The sequence below is a fragment of the Gekko japonicus genome, unplaced genomic scaffold (genome assembly GCF_001447785.1).
Source record: "Gekko japonicus isolate JY-2015 unplaced genomic scaffold, Gekko_japonicus_V1.1 scaffold5462, whole genome shotgun sequence".
NCBI lineage: Eukaryota > Metazoa > Chordata > Lepidosauria > Squamata > Gekkonidae > Gekko > Gekko japonicus.
This window is the reverse complement of record NW_015173857.1, coordinates 41,231-50,225: the sequence shown is the minus strand read 5'-3', so window position 1 is coordinate 50,225 and position 8,995 is coordinate 41,231. Positions and strand designations below refer to the sequence as shown.

The following is an 8,995-nucleotide window of genomic DNA, read 5'->3' as shown; positions in this document are numbered from 1 at the left end:
TCTCCTAGAGATGAAAAGGTAAAGGTCTCCCTTGCTCGAAAGCCAGTCGAGCTCGACTCTAGGGTTGCGGTGCTCATCTCCGTTTCCAAGCCGAAGAGCCAGCGCTGTCCGAGGACGTTTCCGTGGTCATGTGGCCGGCATGACTAAACACCAAGGCGCACGGAACGCTGTTACTATCCTAATATCTCCTAGAGATACTAGAATCTTTATTGTAAGTAAATCAATATATGATGATTCAAGTACGTATTAGTAGAAGTGTGTTCTGTTCTATCGTGGCGTTTCTCCACGTTTGTCTAGCTTTGCCGTGTTCCCTTTGTGTTTGTAGCCTCCAGGTGGGACCTGGAGGTCCCCCAGAATTCCAGCTCCTCTCCAGGCTCCCGGGATCAGTCCCGCTGGAGGAAACGGCTGCTTTGGAGGTTGGACTCTGTGGCCTTGTACCCCACTGTGGTCCCTGTCCCCCCTTGGGCTCTGTCCCCAAATCTCCAGCAGTTTCCCAACCTGGATCTGGCCATTTTACTCCATTTACATTTCACAGGATTCCTCAGCCTGCTGCACTGCAGGCCCAATCGGGACCTTGACATTCCCTTCGCATGGCAGCAGCGTCCCTGTCGCAGGGTAGAAATCCAATCTCTTCTCTTCCTCCAGAAGGTCTCTCACACCCGGGTCCCCTTCAAACACCCCCCTGTCACCCAGCTCTGGTCTATTCAGGTATTCGTCCGGCCGAACGTGCGCTCAACAATCACGCCACCCTCTTCAAAATAGAATAGAATATTTATATATTAATGTAACACTTCTCTTTACAAAATAAACTCGATGGCAAGCAACAGCAACAACGGTTGGAAGCGGGGTGGGGTCCAAATACAAGCGAACTCTGAGCCCCCCGCGTCTGCAGGAGGAAGGAGTGTGGACAGTCAGTCTTCGGTGGGGGGAAGCGCACAAGGATCGGGCCCGGCGGGCCTGGCGGTGACCTCGTCCGCCTCTGCTCCGTCGTCCTCTGCCACGGAGCTGCTTCTTGGTCCGTGTGCCAGGAAGTGGTTCCTCGGGGGATCCCTGCCTGTGGGCACCCACAGCGGGTCAAACGTCTCTGCTTCTGGGTCCGGCCGTTGGTCACCGCCTGTGAGGAAACAAAGGGAGTGGTCGGTTGTCGCCTATGCAAAGATGTAGGCATCCCCCTCCGTCCCGAAACAGGACCACAGGTACCAGAAGGGACACAAAGAGGTACGTGTTCCAGATCAGGGGTGGCCAAACTGTGCCTCGGAAGCCACACGTGGTTCTTTCACACATATTGTGTGGCTCCTGGCAGGGCGGCTGGGTAAGTGAAGGGGAGGCATGTTCTTCCTTCCTTCCTTCCTTCCTTCCTTCCTTCCTTCCTTCCTTCCTCCCTCCCTCCCTCCCTCCCTCTTTGTTTCGCTCTCTCGCTCTCTCTTTCCACCTTTCATTCTTTCTTTCCACCTCTCTCTCTTTCTCTCTTATTTTTTTTGTAAATTACATTTTTATTGAAATTTTATAAAGAACTCAGAACAAAGTGACATTGTACTCGATATCACCGTAGTTATTACATTTGTTAAATGAAGATATAACATTTGTAACTAACACGAAACATACAACAGCTCTAACAATAGATAAAGAAACATATACATCCTCTTAACTTGAGAGCAAAAGATATTCTACAAATACATTTTGAATATCAATAAAACACAAACGTTTTATATTTCAGAGGCACATTATATAGACTTGGGTGATGTGTCGTAACGTACTCAAAAAAGACATACCATTTCTCCAAGAAATTATTAATAAGTTTGGGATTGTCTGATATCATTAGTTGTGTTGCTATTTTATCATATACGGCTATATCCCACAATTTTGTTTTCCACTGTGATAGTGTAGGGATTTTAGGCCGTTTCCATTTTTTCACCATCAGAGTGGCTCAGAGGTGGAATCAGCTGCCTAGGGAGGTGGTGAGCTCCCCTTCACTGGCAGCTTTCAAGAAGAGGCTGGACGGATATTTGTAAGAGATGCTTTAGGCTGGTCCTGCCTTGGGCAGGGGGTTGGACTAAATGGTCCGTATGGCCCTCTTCCAACTCTATGATTCTATGCAGGGGTCATTTCCTGCAGGAGCGCACAGGAGCGGAGCTCCGGCAGTAAAGAGCCCAGGGGGCGGGCACATGCAACAAGCCCCACCCCCTGCTCCCAGCAGCCCTCAGTCAGAGCAAGAAGCAGCCAGGTAAGTTGCAGAGCCAAAACAGTCCAAGACAGTCCAGTGGCACCCTGAAGACCAAGTTTTATTCAGGTACAAGCTCTCCCTCCTCTGCGAGGACAGATCTGCAGGCCCCCCCCCCAATAGCTAGCAGTCCAAAACAGTCCAGTGGAGCCTGAGCGGTGGGCAGGGCCAGCCCAAGGTTTTTTTTGCGCCCTAGGTGGGGCTAACTTCTGGCCCGCCCCAGCGCACGCCCAAGTGGTTGCCAGCCTCCAGGCAGGGCCCGGAGAGAAGGAAGTCCTGCTGGTCTTTGCCTCGCCCAGTGGGCTTCTTCCCGGGCTTGGAGAGGAAAGCCAGGAAGAGGTTCAGCCCGTAACTTACGCGTGCGCCTGGCGGGGTGGGGGAGCATGTAGTGTTCTTCCCCCCCCCCCAAGCAGCAATGGCGGCAAGCCCTGCATGGCTCCCCACTGCTGGACCCACCAGGCTTCTCCCCCTCCACCCAGGGCCGGCCCGAGGTTTTTTTGCGCCCTAGGCGGGGCTACCTTCTGGTGCCCCCGCACATGCCCACGTGGTTGCCAACCTCCAGACGAGGCCTGGAGGAAAGGAAGTCCCGCTGGTCTTTGCCTCGCCCAGTGAACTGCTTCCCGGGCTTGGAGAGGAAGGCCAGGCAGAGGTTCAGCCCGTAACTTACACGTGCGCCTGGCAGGGTAGGGGAGCATGGCCTCCAACTCTGCTGCAGAAGGAGGGAAGCGAAGGTGGCTTCTCTCTGCAGTGCGAGTGGCCGTTGGTCTCGTTGGCCTGCAAACCGGGTCTTGCAGCAGGGATTGGAGCCGTCCCCTCTGCACCACCCCCGTCATGCTGGGGCTGAGAAAAAGCCGTGCAGCTGAAGGGAGAACTCCGGAGAGCCATGCCACGGACAAGGCCGCCCACCTGCCCTGCCGGAGGAGCCGCCGGCCCCAGCGAAGCGCTCACCTGTTGGATTCGATCGGGGTGGGGGGGAGTCAAGCACGTGCTCCACGCCCTCCCCCCCAGGAACCCAGGGTCTCCCACGGCCCGGATCGGGCCCAACATGTTCTCCCCGCAGATCCCCGCAGCCCCGAAACAATTAAGACGAATTTGCAACATGGCTCGGGGGGGAGGGGGAAGGATGTGTACATCTTTATTTCAAGTAATGCAAGTATTAGGTTTTGGGGGGAGGATTTAGTGTGCGGGGGGGCCGGGGAGCAGTCCCGCTTCCCTTGGAGGCATCGCGGGTGGGGCTGCGAGTCAAGGGCGGTTGGCTTGTGATGGGGCCCCATGGAGTTCCACAGGAGCGGAAGACTGGCGGCCTGCGGACATAATTTAAGTCCTGGACTCTCCTGGGAGGAGGAGGAGGAGGGAAGGCCTCTCTCCAGATTCCTCTGCCCACCCGGCCCGGGCCGCCTGGTTGCAGGCGGCTCCTGCGCCCCCAGGGACCGCCGCCCTGATGCAGTCTCTCTCCGGCCCACCTGTTCAGACCGTGGGCTGGCTGGCTGCCGGGGGTGTGCGCACCTGGCGGCCGGGTGCTGTCGCCCTCGCTGCAGAAGCAGCAACGCCAGCAGGAGGGAGGCTGGTGGTGAGCCCAGAGGTAAGCGGAGCCGCAGAGGCGCGGCTGAGGGAGGTGGGTAGCCAGGCGCGGATGGGTATCCCGGGCAGGCGTTGGAGGAGGCGGTAGGTTTTTGGCGGGGGCTGGTGGGCTTTGGTGGGGGGGCGGGTCCAGTTTTGCGCCCTAAGGGTCAGCCCACGCTCTAGGCGAATGCCTAGTTCACCTAGCGGGTGAGCTGGCCCTCGCGGTGGGTGCTGCTTTCTGACATCCCCCCGGTCAGGGGGTGTGGCATATGCAAATAAGTTATGCTAATGAGCCTCTGCACCTCTTTTTCTACGAAATGACCTCTGATCCTATGAGATTGTAAGCCACTCTGAGACGGCTTCAAGTAGTGACAGGCGGGGTCTGAACCCAATCTCTTCTCGTCTCGAGGCCCCTCCCCTCCCCAAACCCCACCCTCCTCAAGCTCCACCCCAAAACCTCCAGGAATTTCCCAAACCAGAGAAGGCAACCTTTCCCCCAACACCTGGGGCCGGGCCACCAAACCGAAGGACGGAGCCCCGAGTCGCGGAGGGTCCTCACTTGAATCAGAAGGCGCTGTAGGGGTCCAGCAGGTGGGAGCTGGCCTGCTCCAAGTTCCAGTTGAACATCTCCAGGACTTTGTGGCACTCCAGCCGCGTCTTCAGGCCCAGGCAGAAGAGCTGCTCGACCTGCAGGGAGGGAACGGCGGGGTGTGTGTGTCAATCTCGGTGGGGGGGGGGCACGAAGGCTTCGAGCCAGAGCCGTCTACTGCGGAAGAGAAACACTGTGGGGTCGTTCCAGCGGTAGACTAGGGGTGTGCTAAGCGTACCGTGATTTGTTCCCGCTATAGATTTGATCAGGAATATTTCCCCCCCGTGTTCGGTTGACCACACATCCCTCCCTGAACATGAGCTGCTTTAATCACGCAATGAGGCTCCGGGCACCGTTCAGATAGCCACGCCGCCGCTTGGGCGGCACAGCTTTTTTTTTTTAAATGGCTTTGCGCATGTGCATATACACATGGCCAAATCACCGCTCCCACCAGGACTCACCGCACTCCCTTGTTCTTGCAGGTGTCCCCCCCCCCCAACAGCAACGTACAACCGAGCGCTGGAGTCTATACGTGCGCTTTGACCGTTTGTACATTGTATTTATTCAGCACCGGATTGCTCACGCGAACGACGACGGAAGCTTGTAAAAAAAAAAAAAAGTGAGAAGGACGTTCAGATGACCTAATCGCGATCATTGCGAGAGATGGCTGCCCAGATGGCCGAAATCGCGGATTCAAAGCACAAATACCTGTAAAGTAGTTGATTTTCCCGGTGTAGGAAAACTCGCTAGGGAATCTAGAGGATCGTGCAAGTGAGCCCACTTCGGTGCGGGAGATGGATGTGGGCGTCTGATCAGCAGTCTTAAATGCGAGAGGGAACAGCAGTGGAACCTGATCAAAATGACCGGGTGACCACCGCCTAGGATGTAGTTCACCCACATCCACGTTCCCACTCTGCTAGGAAGCTTGCTGGGCGACTTGGGGCCAGACAGCGACCCTCCCACTAAAGCACGTCTTTATTTATTTCAAGCAGGCTCAGGGTGGGTCGCAACAGCATAAACCCAAGATGAACTCAAGATAATACCAAATTAAAGCATAACGAACGATTAAAAATCAATCACAGTTTACACTACTGATAGTTCACTACCAGCTTGTGCTTTCCTCCCCATAGGTGGGACTCAAGAAAGGTTTAATGCATTGTTCTCACCTCCTCCTCCTTTCTCACAACAACTGCCTGGCAAGGTAGGCCAGGCTGAGAGCTGGTGATGGGCCCAAGGTTGCCCAGTGAGCTTCCCATGGTAGAAATGGGAATTTGAACCCGGGTCGCCCAGGGAATTCGAACCCAGGTCGCTCTAACCACCACACCACACCGGCTCATAACTAACTTACATCACAGGGTTGATATAAGGATGAATTGGTGGGTGAGGGAAGGGAACATAACTAACTTACAACACAGGGTTGATTGGTGGGTGGGTGAGGGAACAGTGTTCCCTCTAAGCTGACTTAGTGTGAGCTAGCTCACTTTTTTTAGCCTCCAGCTCACACATTTTTGTCTTAGCTCAGGAAGGAGGGCTCCATAGGAAACTAATTTATGCAGCAGCCAAATTGCTCGCTCACAACTTTAATGCCAGTAGCTCACAAAGTAGAATTTTTGCTCACCAGACTCCACACACAGAGGGAACATTGGAAGGGAATTAAGTGTAGCCCTGCTGGATCAGACCAGTGTTCCATCTGGTCTCTGTATCTATTCACCTCATTTATACCCCGCCTTTCTTCCCGATGGAGACCCCAAGTGGCTTGTATACTTCTCGCCTCTGTTTTATCCCCACAACAACCCTGTGAGGTAGGTTACACTGAGAGAGAGTGACTGGCCCAAGGTCACCCAGCAAGCTTCCATGGCAGAGCGGGGATCTGAACTTCAGCCTCTGTCAGGCTCCCTACAGCTTGCCTGTTGGCCCTCCAGAGGAACTGATTGGCCTCTGCGTGAGACAGGAGGTTGGACTGGATATTATGAAGGCCTCGGCCTCCATGCCCTGTTGTTGGCCCTCCAGAGATACTGGTTGGCCGCTATGCGAGACAGGGTGCTGGACTGGATGGACCCTCATTGGTCTGATCCAGCAGGGCTGTTCTGATGTTCTTATGAAGGCCTCGGCCTCTCTGCCCTGTTGTTGGCCCTCCAGAGGAACCGGTTGGCCCCTGTGAGAGACAGGATGCTGGACTAGAGGGACTGGCCTGATCCAGCAGGGCTCTTATGATGCCCTTATGAAGGCCTCGGCCTCTCTGCCCTGTTGTTGGCCCTCCAGGGGAACTGGTTGGCCACTGGGTGAGACACGATGCTGGACTAGAGGGACCCTCAGTGGTCTGATCCAGCAGGGCTCTTCTGATGTTCTTATGTCCTTTTCTCTAAAGCTGAAAGCCCCTGACTCTTCAACCCTTCCACACAGGAAAGGTGCTCCAGTTGATCACTTTGGCTGCCCTCTTTGTACATTGTGGAACCATAATAAATCAGACCCTTGGTCCATCCAGATTGGCACTGTCTACTCAGACTGGCAGCAGCTCTCCTGGGTCTCAGGCAGAGGTCTTTCTCATTACCTACTGCCTGGTTCTGTTACCTGGAGATGCTGGGGACTGAATCTGGGACCTTCTGCAGGCCAAGCACATGTTCTACCACTGAGACACAGCCTTTCCCCTGTAAGCTCCTTGGAGAAAGAGCAGAATGAAACGGAAGGACAGTTGGATAGATGGATCGGCCCCAGCAGACTGAGAGAACCTCCTGGCTGCTGACCAGCGCCCCCTCTAAGCTGTTGGAAACTTGTGAGCCAAAATTCTACTTTGGGCGCTGCTGGCATTAAAGTGGTGAGCGAGCGATCTGGCTACTGCGTCAATTAGTTGGCTCTGGAGCCCTCCTTCCTGAGCTAAGACAAAAAGGTGTGTGAGCTGGAGGCTAAAAAACTGTGAGCTAGCTCACACTAACTCAGCTTAGAGGGAACACGTCAATGCTCCCCCTAAGCTGTGGAGTCTGGCGAGCAAAAGTTCTACTTTGTGAGCTACTGCTGGCCTTAAAGTAGTGAGCGAGCGATTTGGCTACTGCATAAATTAGTTGGTTCTGGAGCCCTCCTTCCTGAGCGAAGACGAAAAGGTGCGTGAGCTAGAGGCTAAAAAAATGTGAGCTATCTCACACTAACTCAGCTTAGAGGGAACACGGGTCTCAGCACTCCCTCTAAACTGTGGCGTCTTGTGAGCAAAAGTTCTACTTTGTGAGCTACTACTGGCATTAAAGTTATGAGCGAACGATTTGGCTGCTGCGTAGATTGGTTTGCTCTGAAGCTGTCCTTCCTGAGCTGGGACAAAGATCTGTGAGCCGGAGGCTAAAAGACTGTGAGCTAGCTCACACTAACTCAGCTTAGACGGAACACGGGTCTCAATGCTCCCTCTAAGCTGTGGAGTCTTGTGAGCAAAAGTTCTACTTGGCGAGCTACTACTGCCATTAAAGTTGTGAGCGAGCCGATTTGGCTGCTGCATAGAGTAGTCTCCTCAGGAGCCATCTTTCCTGAGCGGAGACAAAAATGTGTGAGCCGGAGGCTAAAAAACCGTGAGCTAGCTCACACTAAGTCAGCTTAGAGGGAACACTGTTCCCTCACCCACCCACCCATTCATCCTCATATCAACCCTGTGATGTAAGTTAGTTATGAGCCGGTGTGGTGTGGTGGTTAGAGCGACCTGGGTTCGAATTCCCTGGGCGACCCGGGTTCAAATTCCCATTTCTACCATGGGAAGCTCACTGGGCAAACTTGGGCCCATCACAAGCTCTCAGCCTGGCCTACCTTGCCGGGCAGTTGTTGTGAGAAAGGAGGAGGAGGAGGAGGAGGTGAGAACAATGCATTAAACCTTTCTTGAGTCCCACCTATGGGGAGGAAAGCACAAGCTGGTAGTGAACTATCAGTAGTGTAAACTGTGATTGAGGGAACACTGCTGTCGAAGTATCTGTCCAACTTCTCCCTGGGCTGGGGGCTGGGGGCAGAGACATCCTGGATCTGTTGCCGCCGCCTTTACCTTCAAGTACTGGATGGCCTTTTGGAGGTTCCAGCCGTGGTTCTGCAGGGCCGTCTGACACTCCTCGGTGGTGACGCCGTGCACCGTCTCCTGGACCTGTGAGGAAGACCGGAGGCGGAGAGAAGCTTAAGTCCGGCTTCCTTCCCGCAGTTACCCCTTTGGAGCACATTACGTAAAAAAAAAATGGCAATGCCATAAAGCCACATTAAGAACCCAGTAGACCTTTTGGCAGCATATGAAAACGGAACTGAGAAATACGGCGGCTTTCGACGGTGACCTGGAAGGCCCAGCCTAGCCCAACGTCACCAGATCTCGGAAGCGAAGCATGGTGAGCCCTGGTTATTACTTGGACGGGAGGCCACCAAGGAATCATAGAGCCGTAGGGTTGGAGGGGATCTCCGGGGTCATCTAGTCCAACCCCCGGCACAATGCAGGACATTCACAAATACCTCCCCCTCCACACCCGCAGTGACCACTGTTCCATGCCCAGAGCCAGTTTGGTGTAGCGGTTAAGTGCGCGGACTCTAATCTGGGAGAACTGGGTTTCATTCCCCACTCCTCCACTTGCACCTGGCTGGATGACCTTGGGCAAGCCATAGTTCTGATCAGA

General features: G+C 54.4%; 1 protein-coding gene across 1 annotated transcript in view; it reads right to left on the bottom strand.

The window, feature by feature from the left end:
* Positions 1-817: 817 nt before the first annotated feature.
* Positions 818-8,995, bottom strand: part of TNK2 (tyrosine kinase, non-receptor, 2) — a gene marked incomplete at its 5' end in the record, with an annotated part of 48,076 nt that continues 39,898 nt past the window's right edge. Inside the window, 3 exons of the mRNA XM_015423615.1 lie at positions 818-1,114; positions 4,344-4,471; positions 8,386-8,481. Of these exons, the coding sequence (XP_015279101.1) occupies positions 4,349-4,471; positions 8,386-8,481 (219 nt within the window). The remainder of the gene's footprint in view (positions 1,115-4,343; positions 4,472-8,385; positions 8,482-8,995) is intronic.